Below are 18,392 nucleotides of genomic sequence, written 5' to 3'. Positions count from 1 at the left end.
TTTCCCCCACAGGTCCACTGGCCTGTGAAGATAGCTAAGTGGATAAATATGCTCATACTTAGACTTGGCAAGTCAAAGGGATATTGGAAACAGAACTAATCTTGATGGAAATAAAACCCCTGTATATTACATGATATTTTTTAAACAACCAGGAAGACAGAAAAATAAAAACATTACACATAAACTGACTTTCGCTTCTTTTTTATGAATTAAAAGAGGTGGAGTCATTAAGGGATATCCTACCCTCAACTTCACATTGACTGCTAGTTACACGAATTACACTTGGCTTTCACCTTGGAAGGCAAACGAGAGACTACGAAGGGAGAAGGCACCAGGGGACACAAGGGAGAGGAGTCTAAGGGCTGAGGTATCGGGTCCTGCCATTCCACCTTATCAAGTGTAGTCTCCTTCTCCTCCTCCTCCTCCTCCTCCTCCTCCTCCTCCTCCTCCTCCTCCTTCTTCTTCTTCTTCTCCTCCTCCTCCTCCTCCTCGTCCTCCTCCTCCTCCTCCTCCTCCTCCTTCTTCTTCTTCTGATAGGAACACTACTTTTATTAATGTGTCAATTCATTAAAGTTATGCAGAAAACATTATTAATATAATCAAGACTATCACAGTAATCCTCAGAGGAAAAGGAGGAGGATCAACCAAAGAACTTATATGCATATAGGCACAACCCAGTGTATTCTTTCACTGGACATTCCTGGAAAAGAGTGGTCAGCCATGTCCAATGTTTCCACAAAGAGCAAGGAAGATAAATGCTGAAGGGCTTTTCCTTCTTAACTTGAGACAATTGGAAGCCACAGATGACCTTGAGAGTTGAGGACACAATTCAGCTGTCTGCTGGTGAGCAGTAAAGGGAGGTAAGGAAGTGGAAAATAGTGGGGGTGGGCCAGTCAAGAAGCTTAGCAACCACTGCTGGAAGTTGAGTGCCACTGGGCCCTTACCAGGGAGCCTTCTAGAATTGCACAACCTGAACAATTATTCTTTGCAATATCTAACACAGAACATAACTGACACTTAAATGAATGAACTTAACGTTTCTTGAATAAGTGAAAGAAAAAATCTACACAAAGGAAGAAAAGATTTTTACAAAGAATGTAATGATGAAAATGAAATCATAATTGCATTTTGAAGATTATACCAAGAATGGATTCAATTTTATTTTGAGAATTAGGCAGAGTCAGAAAGAAAGACAATGATGATGATAATAATAACACTGCCTGTAATGGCATAAATCTTGGTGACTCATGAAGCCTTTTTCATATTCATTGTCTATTTCTTCATGGAAAAGTGCAGTGTAGGACATTTAGGAAAGAACTGTAACCTAAAGCACATGACAGGTGAGACTTGAAATTAGAATGTAGGGAAAGTTCTTAAAATAGATTTCTAACTAGCTGAAGTCATGATGTTGTGTGGTTAAAAAGAAAGACTGAATTAACACACAAGAATAACTCGAGATCAGAATGGGTAAGAGAAGCATAGCAGGTATAACCTGCGATATCATCCCATTTCATCACAATTCCATGTTAGTCTGAGCTTTATACAGCTCTGTGTAGCAGTCTAGGCTCTCCATTTAAAAACTGGGCCAGAGGGCAAAAATTTAAGGAAGAATTCACAAAAGAGCTTTAAAGATTATTAAAGACTAAAGAAATAGGACCTACTATGAAATAGTCAAAGAACTAGACTTTTCCTAAACCCTTAGTCATTGTTTCAGAATTCATGATGATTCACATAATGTAACGGCATGGGGGAAGGGCTGATTCCAATAATCCAATTACAATTATTTTATAAAAGAAATATCCAAACTCAGCTGCAGATCTTGGTATCGGCAGATCTTTGCCCAAGGCTTTTTGGTTTGCCTGGTTCAGTTTCCTTTGGGGAAGAGCATTCTAACAAGATTTTGTGGGGGTTAATGACTGTGGGGGTTTTGCAGCAAGGGTAGAATAAAAGGAAAATGGGTTTATTTAGACTAAGTAAGCAATGGAGGAGTTAGTTTAAACAGAAGTTGTCAGAGGGGGTTGTGGAGCCTACTTCTCTGGAGAGTTTAAAAATAGGCCACGCACTCATCTTTCTGGGATGGTTTCAGCCTGCAGAGAAGCTAGAGGACAGCCACAGCCCTCTCGCGTTCCCGTCCACCTCTCTGAGTCTAGAGGCTAAAACAATATCCAAGGAGGCCGCCAGGGCAGGGTCAGTTGTTCCTAACTAGAGTACTTTCTGGCCACGTGGAATGATAAGTATATAAGGGAGAGTGGGGTCAGAATGTTCCCTGAACCTCACTCTGTCGGCATTACACCGAGGCAGGGTCTTCTACCTACCAGCACCATCTGCCGAGAAGCACAGAGGATGCCAGTTAGTACTAAATGATACTGCTCTGTCGGCTTTTATTTGTCCCATTGTAGTGTGAGTGAGTGTGTGTGTGTGTGTGTGTGTGTGTGTGTGTGAGAAAATACAGTAAACAAAACTAATTGGAAAGGAAACTCAGTTAAAAATCCAGAAAACAGACCAGTGGGTGTGGCACAGTGGTTGAGCATTGACCTATGAACCAGGAGGTCACAGTTTACTTCCCAGTCAGAGCACATGCTCAGCTTGCAGCTCGATCCCCAGGGTGGGGCGTGCAGGAGGCAGCTGATCAATGATTCTCATCATTGATGTTTCTATCTCTCTCTCCCTCTCCCTTCCTCTCTGAAATCAATAATGTGTGTGTGTGTGTGTGTGTGTGTGTGTGTGTGTGTGTGTATATATATATATATATATATATTTTTTTTTTTTTTTTTTTTTTTAATCCAGAAAACATAAATGGGGAAAAGACCTTCATGTCATTTTGAGGTTAGGGTCTAATGTCAAGCATTAGATTCTGACTTTAAAGCCTAACATTCAGTATTTGAATTTCCTTGGGTTTGAGGCCTGTGTCTAGGACTCTTTTTTGTTGCCAGCACAGGGGGGTTTCCTCTTAGAAAATGATCTGTGTTCCAGTCCCCTAAGGCTGCTGGGTAATGGCCTTCGTCTCACACCAGCTGAAGAGACAGCAGAGCCCACAGGCACAGTCAGAGTTAGCTTTAAGTATCATGTGCCCCATCATTTGGTGGGTGGGTGTTGTCGCTAACTACACTTCCACCTCAACAAAGAAAGTGGTGAGTTGCCAAAAAACAAGGATGTTCCAACTTAAGGATTATGCTGAATTCTTTCTAGAGGACCACTTTTTATAAAAAGATAAGTTTTATCCTAAAATATTTTCTAAATTTACTTAGGCACTCTATCCAAGGAAAATAGTTTAAGTATTGCACCATGTAACTACTATCTGCAGAATTGGAACAACTTTCTCTCAACAAAGGTCTATCTTTATTCATCAAGTGGTCTCAGATGGCCTGTGTGGGGTGGGGAACCTGCCAAGGTCACAATTATGCAGGTTGACCCAAGGAGACACTGGACAGGCACCCTACAGCCTGGCAAATTTATAAACAGGTGGTGAAAATACGATTTTGTTCTTTTTAAATTGTTCTTGTTGCTTCCCATAATTGCTGCTTTTCTGAAAGGTCAGTTTTGTTTCCTTTAGGAAAAGGAGACTTTTTTTTTTCCATCTCCCAAATGCTAGGTTGATGCCCTTCCCTAGAAGTCTTCCCATTAATTAAGTTGGCCTGAAGGTCATACTGGTCAACCATAATCAATATGGAGGCTGGTGGCTGCAAGGTGCTCATTGACATCCCCAAAGAGGGAGAGTGTCCACAATCAATAGGGAAGAGAGCAGAACCCTGGTAGATTTATGGCTTTGATTTTGAAAAGGTATGGGAATGCCCTGTGATGCTCCCCCTCCACCCCTGTACTCCTTTTGAATGTTAATGCTTTCTTGGGGATGATTTCAGACACACTGCTAGGATACTGCCTCTACTCACTGAAGCAGAATCCTCGGAGGAGTTGCTGAGGCAGAACTGAAATCATGGCTCGCCTCAGAGAAGCAGCCGTGTTGGCCGCTAATGATGCCTCACCCAGAAAGACGATGCTCCTTTAACTCGAGGCTTTTAATGGGAAGTTTCTAAGCCTGAAACAACAGCTTTAGATCTGGGGTGTGCCGCCAGCTGCGTGCGGCTCCCACTGTCTCCTGCTTTAACACAGCCGGGTCGGGAGAATGGAAACTAAAGAAGCTTGTAACTACCTGTAACTGTTCCACCAGGAAATGGATCAAGTGTTTGTTCAGCCAGACTCAGGTACCTGACCGAAACTGTGTCTGTGACAGGCTAGTTAAATGTTTCTCTCTAACTTTACAATTTGTGCATGAGCAATAATTGCATAGATGCCTTTTGGATCTCAGGTCTGAATTCAGAGCTCGCTGTCAGATAAAGTGTAATTAAACAGCTGCTCGGTGAAGTTAATGTGGGGGAGGCGGCGAAATGTAATGATGCCTTTATTTTTAAAGCATGCTTAAGTTTATAATGCTACTGACACTGGATAAAGGAGCAGTAAAATAGACTTATTTCTTGGTTAAGCTGCAGTAAATTATTCTTGAAAGCTATTTGGCCATGACAGTATTTCCCCCCCCCCCCCCCCCCCCTTACCTAAAATATCCTGTCTTCCAAAATGTCATAGGGATGTTTTAATTTGTTTACAAAGGATCGCAACTCAACAACTCATAATGATAGTGCTGACTGTCCCTGGTGTCCCCGGGTGATGAGCAGTGTGCAGCCTTCGCCCTTTGAGTATCAGCAGGCACTCCTTTTCACTTGGAAACATAAGGAAAACTGGGTAGCATAGTAATGTTTGTTGCTTGACGTTAAAAGTTCCAGTTTGCTAAGGGTGCCTTTTGCTACCCCCAGTTACGGACTGAGACTAGGTGGTATTTTCCTGATGTTCTCAGCTAGGCTGCAGGCTTGCCCTTCTGTCCCTTTAAGACTCTTCAAGCAGATGTTAGGAAGAAGAGGAAGATAGGGAAGAAGTAAAGATGAGGTTAGGACTCAGGCTGAAGAGAAAGGTCTCCTGCTGACTCAGAGCTGGCAGGGTCCACTCCCAAATCCAAGCCGAACTGTCTGCAGGCTGACTTTGCAGAGACGCCCGGCCCGGCCAGAGGGACTAGACCTCCCCTGCAGCAGCGGGGGCTGGCAACAGTTCTGAAACTGCCTGTTGACATTTGTAGCTGACCACATTCGCATGTCTTTAAAATCATCGTTTATGGGCTTCCTAGTAGCCTGGGGTCTATTATCTGAGTGTGTAAACTAGTATTTACTCTTAGCCGTCCTGTGAATTCTAAAGCATCAGGGCTATTGTATTGGAACTGGGGAGCTGTATTTGGAAAAAGAGGAATAGGGAAGTTGCCATGTATTTATGTGAGTCAAAAAAAGGGGGGTGGTTAAAATGCACGAAGTACCTGGAAAGAGCCAGGAAATGTTTCCCGGAAGTTCTTGGCTGGTCACCAAGAGGGCCACACATTGCATGAATTGATAGGAAACATTTTGCGTCTCTGTGTGTATCTCCTGGAATGCAAGTTACTATTCACAGGGCTCACACACAGAATTTCTGCCAGAGTCATAGGAATCCACAAGATTCATTTGCTTCTAAGTGATTTGATTGCTTAGATGATGAGGTGGATTTTGTGGAGGGCTCACAACTGTGGGGAAAGAGGTACAATAGTCCTGACTGGGATGTTCACATGTCTTGTGGCAGGGGAGTGGAGGGGGGTGGGCCTCCCGAGGCGCCAGTTATGTAAACGGCAATGCAGCCGAGGCTTCTTTTAGCTCTGAAAGTAGAGAATAACTTTATTGAGCATCAGTCTCAGGACATGTATTATTTTAATCACTGAAAGCCACGTTAACATTTCAACAGTGAGCTTCAGAACTGTGGCGGAATAATGCTGCACTTTGAGGAAGGCTGTCTCTGCCAGTTGTTGCAAATTCAGTCCTGCTCACCTAGTCAGTTCCCTGCCTGTAGCAGCCCAAGACTGGGCTCGCTAGTCTGCTGGGTAATTATAAATAAGGCACACAGGGTGTCTCTGCAGGACAACGCGTCCTGTCTGACACGTGTGAAAGTAAACTGGACAAGCCTGCGAGTGTTCTTGCTCAATGGACGAACTGTTTTTACACCTACTTTTGAAAACATGTCAAGTCACATAACTAGGTTTCTGGCCTAGAAGTTTTAAAAAATCAGGCACAGCAATTATGTGGTTGAGGAGTACTTGAATACAGACAGCGGTGCTTAACTGCACCCTGCATGCCCTTAGCGGCCAAGAGAGTTAGCGGCCGAGAGACGACGACTTTCTATTCGCTCCAACGTGCCAGAGAGAAACTTGCGACCCAGCATCCTTAGGCGGATGCTGCTCTCTTGGTAAAGGATGTTTCTTTTTATTTGGGGCAATTGACTTAGAATCTCTCTTGCTTTGTGTGCTTACTTGCATAACAGAAGTCAGAAATAAATCTTATTTTGCACAAAAATGGTCTAAAGAGAATACACTCATTCGTCTTTGCCTGTTTACGGACCACTCACTGTGCCAGGCAGGACTGCACATGTGCTGCATCTGCCGCAACTATTATTGCAACCGACTGCAGGAGGGCTGGCCCCCGGGCCGGGCCGAGGACCACAAAAGTGAGATGGCGGAATGAAATGCCAGTGTGTTTGCCAAATGCACTTAACGATTCTACTGATGTCACTTCAAAAATGAAAAGAAACATGTCATTGCGTTAAGGATATATTTTCTTCAGATAACGTACGTTTCCTTACTGTGAAATTGTTTCATGAGATGCTAGTGAAATGAAATGGCCGAAGGAAGGACCCAAGCTTGAGAAGGTACATGTTGACATTTATAGTTTCCATGTAAGACATTTGCACTCAGGATATTTTAAAATGGCTGCCCTTCCAGGCCAGAGAAGCAGATTAGGGTGGAAGGGGCTGACCCCTTACGTAAGGGAAACTGCTTATCTCCAGTTGATTTTTATATTCCAGATCCCACCGATCTGCACTGAGGCCCAGGAAAATTTAAAGGGCCGAATAACTGCTTTTCAAATCATGAGATCAGTGGCTGTTAAAGTGCCATTGTGGCTCCGACTACCTGTGATTCTTGGAAACAACCTCTGTTTCAAACACAGTGGTCTGACCTCTTACTTTTACCCCCTGTCTGTGTCAGCCGGACCCTGAAGTTTGAATCCAGTTCCCTGGACTGAAAGGGGCTAGGGATTTGAGTCAGCCTCTGTTGAAAGAGGCAAAGATCCCAGAACAGCAAGAATTCCTCAAGGGGCCTGCTTTTGACTGAGGGGAAGGAGATGAACCCTGTGGAGACCTGTCCTGTAACAGGTGCTGCCACAGAGACGCAGGTGAAGTGCTCCTGGGGGCGGAGCAAAAGCACCGTTCCCTTTGGTGAAGGGCCAGGTGTAGGTCCCCCTGAGGGGGTGCTGTTTGGTGTGGCCCCTGGGGGGAGAGGAGAGACCCGCAGGTGGGAAGAGGGCAAGGAGGAGAGCATCGCGACTCGAAGCTCACAGGTGGGAAACCGCAGGTGCTCCAGCAACAGCAGGTGCTGGGTGAAGCTGCCGAGCAGGCCTTCTCCCCAGGTGGCTGCAGATTCAATTACAGGGCGGTCTGTTCTTATCAATACATTGGTCATTTCACTCAAAGCCAATGTGATTTGATGTTGGCTCCTTTTTTTTTTATTGTGAAAATAAATTAATATCTTAGAACAATTCCATTGTCAGAATATGACCTGATTTGTGATCCGAAAAACAGGGGCAACAGGTCCAAAAGGGGGTGAATGGGCGGGCTAGGGTCTTGGCCATTGGAGGACAGAGGCTTTCTGAAGGGAGGAGAGGTAAGATCTGAGCACAGAAAGATGAATCCTGATGTGGGATGGAGGAAGGATGGGAAGGAGAGAGCCTCTTTGCAAATTACCCTTAAGCACGTGGCTAATAGTGAGAACAGCTGCGGCTAAGTGGACTGCTCACAAGGGTCTTCGTAAGTAATTCAAGGTATTTTTACACTTTGTGAATATCAGGGTTCGGGAAGCCTGACTTGAGAAAAGAGATATATTATAGGATTTTTTTAATGGCATGTTTTAATTAAGGTTTCCTTGGCCCAATATTAAAATTAGACGTTATTTCCCGAGCACACAGAAATGGATTAGCAAAGGGAAGACACGGAGGTACTGTGGGAGGGGGAAGCCAGTCAGGATTAAAATGCTGCTGCAAGTAACTGCTCCTTCTTATCCTGAAATAACTGCCTTTGTTATTATTAACACAGGAAGGCTGTGTCAGAATCTTCGGCAGTAATTTACTCGCCCAGATTCCACTATTTATCTAAAAGAAGATTTCATTATTCCGCTAAAAGCAATTGTGAACATTTCCTAAGAACCATTTGTACCGAAAAGGGACATTTTAGTCTAAGATGGACATTTTTAAAATGCACGTTTTTTTAAAAAAATATTTTTGTATTGTGGTTACATGTAGTTCTTTTTGTGCATCTTATTGTATCTGATGATGTTTCCTTTAACTTGAAACATGCTGTTGAACTTTCCAAATGTGTACATTATTGATTAGCTGGTTGTGGGATTTTTAAAAGAAAAGCAGACTCTTCCAAGGATTTCAATCAGACCTGGGCAAAACTATGAAATAGCTGGCGTTTCTTCCCGGATCTCTGTGTCCCTAAATCCCTTTAAACCATTACCTATTTTCTCATCTGTACCTGTCATCTCCATCCTCCCCAAGGCTCTCCAGCTGGGTCACCTGCTCCCCCCAGTCCGCTCCAGCAGCCTCACTCCCAGCAAGATCTTCCTTCAGTCCCCTTTCTATCACCCATTTTCCCCATCCTTCAAGTTTTCATAGACAAATCCCTACTGTGCCAATGTGTCACTTTCCTTGGTAAACTACTACAATTTAATATCCTTTAGTGGTTTGACCAAATGAAGTAATTTTAATAGGAACTTGGGCACCACAGTTTCCTGGGAGGGAAGAGGCTTGTAATGTATAAAGAATTATGGAATCGTCAAAACACCTAGTCTGGCTGCAAAGAGAGTTTAGCATATCCTTGCATCAGCCTTTTAATCAGAATAAGGTGGTAAAGCTGCAAATTAAAACTGATTTTTAAATCATTCTAATCAGAATCAGATGACGAGGTTATTTGCTGGGGCTTCCTGGGATGGTTGTCCATCACTGAAGACCCCAAATGAATAGCGCAACGGCTCTAAAACCTGAGTTGTGGGAAAAGCCTAGGAAGTATGAGATGTTGCGATAGGAGAAAAGAATTTGGCATTTGCCTCGTACTAAGGACAACGCTGGGGAAAACTGCACCTGGGTGTCAACATGGCTCTTAACAGGAGGAGGTGAGGGGTGGGAAGGGAGGGACTGAACAAGGTATTACTATCCTTGTCAGCCAGCCCATGGATCGGGAGTAATTATCACAGGCTCATAAGGCCCTATACCCCATTCTTTACTTTGAATTCCACAAATCTAGGAATATATTTTGTACATTTATCCGGGGGTGGGGAACGTCCAGCCCGTGGGCCGTATAAGGCCCATGAAATCATTTGGTCTGGCCCTGCCGAGGCATTCAGGGTGAGTTAATTAAATGTCTGACCAAATGCAACAGGTTAATTTTTAAGGTGATAATTTTGTATGGCCCGTGAATGATGTTATAAATATCCAAATGGCCCTTGGCAGGAAACAGGTTCCCTACCCCTGATGTACACAGTTAATGATCTTTACTTTTTCTATATTTCCTTTTTGATTCATGGAGTGTTTTCATAAGAGATTTCCTGAAAATGCAAACCTGTATTGAGAATAGAAAAAGAAGGACTCTGCCCTCATTTGGGAAAATGGACCTAGACTGGGACCTAGTAAGTGGGCGGGAGGGAGGGCAGGGATGGAAGTGTGGGGATCCTCAGAGGGACACGAAAAGGCAAGAGGGAACATGGCTAGGACATCTATTCTTCTGCCACGACATGGCTTTCTCTTGACCCAGCCCCGGGAGAATTTTACACTTGGTATGAGTAAGTCCAGCCTGGGCACTTGGGGAGAGTACAGGTGGCCCCAGTCAGAAGCAGTAAGGGGAGCTGCATGGGAAGCTCTGGCCACATTTCCTGCCCCCTCCCCACGCCTCAGTTACCTAGCGATTAGCAGCCACGCAAACCAAAACCAAGCCCAACCCATGAACATCCTCTATAGTCCTAAGGAACTTATTTTTTAAAAATACAGTCAAATTTTATTCCAGTCTTACTTCAAACTAAAAATGAAGCATAAATGAATCCATTGCAACTATTTCGGTCTGAATTTTTTTTTAAAATTCAGTCATGGAACTGCAAAATAGTCTTTCCCCCCCAAACTGGTAACTCCTTCCTCCCACGTACTGCTTGCCATTCCCTTTATAAGCTGGTTTTTTAAACTGTGATTTTATTAACTGTGAAGTGTCAACATTCATGCAAACTGCCGTGATAACTACTGCCATACTTCAATGTAATGATTATAAGTTAGCTAAAGAAATATTGCATTAATGCCTTAGCTCATAATTTCTAGTTTATTTGGTTGCTTATTTTTATTGAGCATAATTTTTTGAATCCATGTTAATTTTCATACCTGACTACTCTGCTATGCAATTTTTCCAATAGACAGATTTATAAATCAATGCATCATATGATTTTTTCTATAGAGTAATGTGTAATATAGATGCTCTTCTTTACACACTTTGAGTTAAATAGATTGAGTTCAATATCTGGAGCTTTTAGTGGTCTTTGTGTATACTTCAATTTGTCTTGCAAGACAAACAGTAATACCCATAATCCTTAGTTTTTTCCCACCAGTAAAATGTCCTACTCTTTTCTCTCCACCAAATGGTCTTAAACAGTAGGAAGCCACTGTAAGCTTTAACAAGAAGGCAGTCAATCAATTCCTTTTTCCTAGCTCAGTTCTCTGAGTGCTTCCCAGGGTCGGGTACTGAACCTGGCCTGGGCTTTCTGCAGAGAAAAGCAGCTGCAGGACCGTGATGGTTTGGACATCTGAGATGCCTCCTTTCTCTCTTGGCTCAGGCAAGAGAAAGCAAAGAAGCACCACAGCTCCTTAGTCATGTCCTAAGTGAAGCAACACTTTGTTGTTCTTCTCTGTGTACTTTTCAAAGGCATTCATCCTCATTATAGCAATCGGAGATACACAGGCACTTCTTCTTCCATCCTTACAGTGTAGTGACCTCTCCAAGGTCCCACACTTACTTAGCAATAAAGTTGAGGACAGAGGCTGGAGCCCAGGACCTAGAAGTAAAGTTGCTCTTTGTTAGCTACTTCCTTTTCCCACCTCTTTCTTTCTTCCTGCAGAGAACTCAGCCTCTGCCAGGTGCAAACACCATGATCTCAGCAGACTGACGATGGAAGGAGAGGACACGGGGCGATCCTGCGCTCGGGTTTCCCTGGACAATGGGTGGAGGACAGCCCGTCCCTTCGCCCCCAGTGCCCTTTGGGAACACACTGTCAGATTCTAGCATGTCTCTGGAGCAAAAAACCACATTTGCTTTTGTGATTTTGCTGTTTATTTTCTTGGGCGTCCTCATCGTCAGGTGCTTCCGGATTCTTCTGGACCCATATCGGAGCATGCCAACCTCGACGTGGACGGATGGACTAGAAGGCCTGGAGAAAGGGCAGTTTGACCATGCCCTGGCTTAGCAGGGCGGGAGCAGGACCCCCTACTGAGGAGGGGAACTGCTTCATGTCTTGGCAAGGAACTCTCTATCGTCAATGTTCTCAACAAATAATCAAGTCTTAGTGACATCTGGTCCTAAGACCACAACCCATTACTCAGTAAACATGCTGTTGGGTTAAGACATTTAAGCATATTGGAAATGGAGACTTATATTACTAACCCAAAATAGAAAGGTTTCAATTTCTGTGTTTACTCAATGAATGAATGTTGTCCCATGTGGGATGGTGAAACCAAGAGCACCGATGCTGACATAAACTTTGCCATAAAACTTTGAAGCACTATCCGGCCTGATCAGAGAATAAAGACTAGAAAGGGTCGGACCTGAATCTGGTGACAGGGCCAAGAAGAGACTTCCTTGCTTTAATCGTGTCCCTCACATTATTTTATTTTCATGGACATCTGGGTCCCAGGCAGAGAGTGAGGAAGATTATGCTGAGTGGACCAAAGTATGGGGAGGCCAGGGGAGGGCTGAGAAGACCTGGTTCCATCCTGGGAAAATACTGAGGATGATATTTTATTTTTAAAATAAAACTGAGTTCAAAGGCTTATAGAGGTTTAAAACTGTTTACCAGGCCAGGTACATTCTATATATTCATATTAATAACATGTATAGAGGTAGCTATACATAACCTGAATTTACTTTCTTTATACAAATAAGTGAAATAATAGGTTAGAAGGGCAGCTTCAAGTTGTGGGGGTTTTGTGTGTGTGTGTGTTGCTTTTTTTAAATAAAAAGTTAAGTGTTTAGAGGAGGAGACTTTTACAGTCTCAAGAGAACTGTGTGTTTATGACTGAATATAGAAACCAAATAAAACTCTTCAAGGCACAGAAGCGGCTCCTCTTTTATTTCTCTGAGACTACGTGCCTGGAGGCCATGTGGTATACCCAGTGCCGAGGGTCTGAGTGTTCTGAGAGTGAGAGAAAAAGCAAAGACCATGAAAGGTCATCGGATTCGTCCCTCTGCCCTTTCAGGAAAGGCTCCTACAAATGGTCTGGTACCTATAAAACCTATTTAAGCACTATTTAATTCCACCAAAAGGAGAGATGTAAAAACCTCTTATTCTGACTTCCCTTGGTGAGAAAAACCTTGTGTCTAAACTAAACCCCTCAGGCTGTATTTATAGTCTATGTCTTTTAATTTTCTCCTCAGCTAGCCATCATTTTTTTTTTAATAAAACAAAAATTAAAAAGATAATTATGCCTAAAAAGGCAGCCCTTAGTAAAACTGCTTTCTTGTTTCCTTTTTTAAAAAACATTCTTTGGGGATCCTGCTGCCTAGATTTCTCCCTCCCCATGTCCCCTTGATTTTCTTCCTTTACTTAAATAAAATAGCTTTATTGCAATATAATTTGCATACATAACATTTACCTTTTTAAAGTCTACAATTCAGGCTGAAACTGGTTTGGCTCAGTGGATAGAGCATCGGCCTGCGGACTCAAGGGTCCCGGGTTCGATTCCGGTCAAGGGCATGTACCTTGGTTGCGGGCACATCCCCAGTAGGGGGTGTGCAAGAGGCAGCTGATCGATGTTTCTCTCTCATCAATGTTTCTAACTCTCTATCACTCTCTCTTCCTCTCTGTAAAAAATCAATAAAATATATATTTTTTAAAGTCTACAATTCAGGCCCTGGCCAGTGTGGCTCTGTGGGTGGAGCATCATTCCATGTACCAGAAGGTCATGGGTTCATACCTAGTCAGGGCACATACCTAGGTTGCAGGTTGGATCCCTAGTCTAGACAATATGGAAGATAACCAATGTTTCTCTCTCTCTCTCTCTCGCTCTCTCTCCCTCCCTACATCCCTCCCTCCCTCCCTCCCTCCCTCCCTCCCTCCCTCCTTCCCTTTCTAAAAATCAATTTTAAAACATTTAAAGTATACAATTCAGGACTTTTATTATATTCACAGAATTGTGCAATTATCACCACTAATTCTAGAATTTAGAATTCTATATCTACTAGCAGTCATATCCCCCTTCCTCTCAGCCCCTAGCAATCTCTAATCTGCTTTCTGTCTCCATGGATTTGCTAATTCTGGATATTTCATACAAATGAAGTTGTAGAATATGTGGCCTTTTATGTCTGGTTTCTTTCACTAGCATGTTTTCAAGGTAAGTTAATTTATGTTGTAGCATGCTCAGTATTTCATTCCTCTGTATGGCCAAATAATATTCCATTGTTTGGCTATACCATGTTTTGTTTACTCATTGGCTATCCTGTTTACTCATTGGCTAGTGTGAAGAATGCTGCTATGAACATTTGTGCATGTTTCTGTATGGATATGTATTTTCAATTCTTGTGTCTATTCCTAGGAATGGATTTGCTGGGTGACATGCTAACTCTATGTTTAACTTTTTGAAGAACTGTGAGACTATTTCTCAAAGTGGCTGCATCATTTAAATTCCCATCAGGAATGTAGGAGAGTTTTGATTCATTTCTTATCTCTCTCCAACTACTCAAATTTCTTCTTTTGCTATAGAATTTATAATTAAACACATTGCTTCAAGAATGAGTCCGATGAAAAAGAGCAAACCACCTTGTGGGTTTCTACATGCTAAAAGTTTAGTGATGCCTTCCAAGATCCTTTGCTTCTAGATCTAAAGCAAAACACTGATGCTGATATGTGGTCATCCTGTGGTTGATTAAGCCACCTGAGTATTTTTGGTGTCTTAACAATACATAGTTCCTTTACCCACTAATTATAACGTTTTCTTTTTTTTCCCTTCAAATGTACCATGCCATGTATGTCCTTATTAATTTTTTTCTTATTTTATTGGGAGGCTAATCAAACCCATTCACATATTTACTGAGTACCTGCTTTGAGCCTGGCATTTCTAGCACTGGAGAGAGAGAAAAAGCAGAGGGTTAGTTCCTGCTCTTGAGTACCTCTCTACCTTGTTGAAGAGCTAAGCCATGAAAGAAGGTATGTGCTTGAATCATTGTTCAAATGATTAAGATGGACCAATGGTTGTCATAGCATTAGAATCATCTGGGAATTATATATATCTCCACAAACTAATTTTTATTTTACAAGTTGTACATTGTCATGGTAAAAAAGATGTAGAAACAATATGGAAAAATATCAAGTAAATGGCAACAGTCAAAATTCTGCTTCCTTAGGTCACTCCTCGGTTTCTCCCAGGGAGCTTGGTGAAAATGTAGATTACTACAGCCTCCCATCCCTAGAGGTTGATTCTAGTAGAATTAGGTCAGTGAACAAATGCTTTAGGAGATAGAATATGGGAAAGATGAATGTAGGCTAAGATAGGCAAGGAAATGTTGTGGGAGACTATGGTTTGGATATGATAGTACATATTTAAGTGTTTGGTATAAAGCTTTATGCCCATGTAAGTTGTCATTATTATGAAAAAAATATTTTGACCAAGGAGATGGAGGTGTTTTAGATATGTGCAAAGGAAGAGAGGAGGTAAAACCAAAGAATAAGGAAAAGGAGGTTAGGTGTGGGACTTACAGCTTAGCTGGAGAACATGGTTGGAGGCGTAGCTGGAGCTCACGTGGGAAGGATAAAGTGGAGCTGAACATCAGAGGGTCCTAAACGGCAAAACAAAGTGTGGGAGTCGCTGTAGATTCATGAGAAAGAACATGACATGAAGCGTGGTTGTCAACTTCAGTTTCCACCCTTCCTCGGGGCAACACTAGAATCCAGGTCTATAACGGGAACAGACTGAAATAGCCACCTGCCCTCTATGAGGCCTGTGGGCACAGGACCGCCAACAAGTGCCATAGGGCCTCCCGAAGCCTGCTCTTCTTTCTTTCCTCCCTGTATTCCCCGCTCTATTTTTGTTTTTCCTTCTCAGATTACTGCTCCTGTTCATCCTCCCCTCACTGGGTCTCTGTCTCCATCCCTCCCTTGTCCAGATCAAGAGTACCATAACAAGTGAGAAAAGGCTTTGGGCTAGTCAGAGTAAATTGATCCCTCCTGTGTGAAGTGCTAACACTGTTTTAATTACTCAGGGCTTCTTGGGGCGAACAGAATATTCTGGAAAGGTCACATAAGCCGTCTCTGTCCTGGCTTTCTGGCTACAGGAGTTACAGTACAGCGTTTTGCCTACCTTACAAGATATTTATAACGAGTGCAGCTGCCCTCTACCGTTTATATCTGCATCCCAGGATGAAAAAAGTACTTTCCCAAGGTTACTCTGGAAGACAGCTGCCTTTTGATTCAGAAAAATGTGGCAAACTCATTCTCAGTCTGAGTCCTGGACTGGTTTTGCCCCCAAGAGACCCCAAGTTCTAGGTCAACAGTGCTCTCTCCAAGAGAGCTTTTTAAAATATCTTAAATACTGAGTAAAGTAAGTCTAACACGGGGTGTGAAAGAGATTAACTTGACTCCTGCTGTTAAACTAATGAACATTCCAAGCCAGATCATTCTCTCACTATTTCTAAGGGTTAAAGCTGAAACAAAATAAGCAACAGTTTTAGGAGGCAGAAGTTAGATCAGATGCTTATAAATATATAAGAAAAAAAAAAGCATTCTAATTCCTTTTTTATTGGACTCATTACATCATCTTTTACTGAAACACTGAGGCTTTTATATTGTAAGTATATTGATAAATTTGATGTGATGAGAAATTTTGCTTTTCCACCATAAATCATTTTTAAAAAACTTTGTAGTTTCAAGATGTCGACTTTCAGAATTGACATGTAGAATATACTGAAACACAATTATTTAAAAAAAATACTTTAAGCCCCAAAGAATTGAGTAAATTGTGAGACATGATCTGTGACATCTGAGATGTGTGTCTTCTGAGACAAATTGTGCAAGAGGAGTCTCTCAATTATTGATTAATCACAAAGTTGTAGAGTAGGGCCATGATCTCCAGAAAAAGTACCCAAATTACTATATGTGCATATGCAATCTGGGAGCAAGCTGGCCTGTGTCAGAAGAGGTTATTTGTTTTGAGATGCAAAAGAAGGACCTGGTAAACTTTGTATCTCCTATTTCTTTTTTTTTTTTCTCCCTCCCTCTCCCTCTCCCTCTTCTCCTGTTTCTTAAAAGAATAAATGAATTATTTTCAGATAGATGTCTACCTCTTCAGAAGCAAGGCCTCCTCATCCTACACGGCCCAACACATCAGCCAGTCTGGGGCCTTTTCCAAGGTTATTATTATTATTTTTTTTAAGAATAGGATTCCCTGTGGAATTTAATATAGAGTGAAAATTTTCCATTATTTCCTGACATAAATTGCACTCATGTCTTGTTCTAAAGCACTACAAGAAACTCTATATCCCTCCATCCCAGAGCCTTTCCCAGTAGCCTGATGGATGTTCCTATGCTTTAGGATAAGGGAGATTCCTTTTAAACCATAATTTCCATCCTTATTTTCTCCTAAGCCCTGTTACCTACTTCCCTAGAGCTCCAAATTTATGGCAGCTTTTAAGAAAAGAAGGTAAGTCTTCCTAGATCCTTTGGAGTTTGAAAAGCTGGAAAGAAACACTGCTATCATCTATTTCAACTCCCTCACTTTACATATAAAAAATAGAGAATCAAAGAGGTCAAATAGCATGCCCACAGTCTCTTCTCCACCTATTTGTTATAGTTTCATCATCTTATATATGTGGTATACAGTTGTCTTCAAAGAGCATGAGTAGTTAATAAATCCACGAAGTGAAAAATGTACATTTTCTAATTGACAGGACAGTTATTCTTAAATCATATCTCTCTCTCTGTTGTTGTTGTTGTTGTTTTTTTTTTGGGGGGGGCGACAAATGTGTTTTGTTTCTTTAAAATACTCCTATGAGCAATGTATTTTCTTTTGAGATATTTCCAAACTTTGGTTTAAGTATCTAGATTACCAGAAGTATTTCCAGGTAAATTATAAAGAATTCCTTAGCAAAGATTCTATTTCTCAACACCTAGGATAATCAATCTAGAATAAAGCTTCAGACTTTCTTTATTTTCAAATAGAACTTTGAACTTTTTATCTTTTTTAACTGAAGAGGCCTGACAAAGGAGATGACAGCATGGAGTTCATAAAGGCTATGGATGTGGCTCTGTGTGTAGTTTATCAAAGAGATGTCTGGATCCTCTTGGGACACAGATAGAGCATCGGAAGACAGACAGTAAAGTATTTAAAGTTTGAAAGAAGCCTTTTTTCTTTTCTGTCGTGCATTTTTTCCTAGTTACTTCATTTCTTTCTTCCTTCTATTTTCTGAGAAGTGAAGTGCTAGAAGAAGCTTAATGTAAAATTAAATGCAGGATTTCTTTGGCATGTGACTACTTTCTCAAGTCACAACAAATGGCTGCCTGACTTCTTCCTGAACATGTCTAGCTTCTGAAGGAGTCCATCCCATTCTGAGTTTGTTCTGTTTTTTATAAACTACTAGGGCCGGGGGAGGGGGGGTCCCCCTCAGCCCAGCCTGCACCCTCTCCAATCCAGGACCCCTTGAGGGATGTCTGACAGCCAGTTCCACAGGATTGGGCCTAAACCCTAAACCAGCAATCGGACATCCCTCTCACAATCCAGGACTGCTGGCTCCTAACTTCTCACTTGCCTGCCTGCCTGATCGCACCTAACTGCCCCCGCCCCCCTGCAGGCCTGGTCACCCCCAACTGCCCCCCCTGCAGGCATAGTCATCCCCAACTGCCCCCCTGACCAGTGTGGTCGCCCCCAACTGCCCGCCCCCCCCCACCCCCCCCCGCCAACCTAGTCGCCCCACGCAGCCTGCTGCTGAGTTGTTTGGTCGCCCCTCACTAAACCCTGCTGGCCTAGTTGCCCCACGCAGCC

At 42.5% G+C, this 18,392-nt stretch overlaps 1 protein-coding gene across 1 annotated transcript; it reads left to right on the top strand.

Annotated features, from left to right (window-relative positions):
* Positions 1–4,100: 4,100 nt before the first annotated feature.
* CTXN3 (cortexin 3) lies at positions 4,101–11,611 on the top strand (the record flags this gene model as incomplete). Its single annotated transcript, XM_079797260.1, has 2 exons — positions 4,101–4,202; positions 11,267–11,611. The coding sequence occupies exon 2, from the start codon at positions 11,366–11,368 to the stop codon at positions 11,609–11,611; it is 246 nt and encodes an 81-aa protein (XP_079653386.1). The 5' UTR covers positions 4,101–4,202; positions 11,267–11,365.
* Between the last annotated feature and the right edge of the window lie 6,781 nt (positions 11,612–18,392).

The sequence above is a fragment of the Cnephaeus nilssonii genome (genome assembly GCF_951640355.1).
Source record: "Cnephaeus nilssonii genome assembly, chromosome: 2".
NCBI lineage: Eukaryota > Metazoa > Chordata > Mammalia > Chiroptera > Vespertilionidae > Cnephaeus > Cnephaeus nilssonii.
Note: the sequence above shows the minus strand (reverse complement) of the source record. Positions and strands in the feature narration are given on the sequence as shown.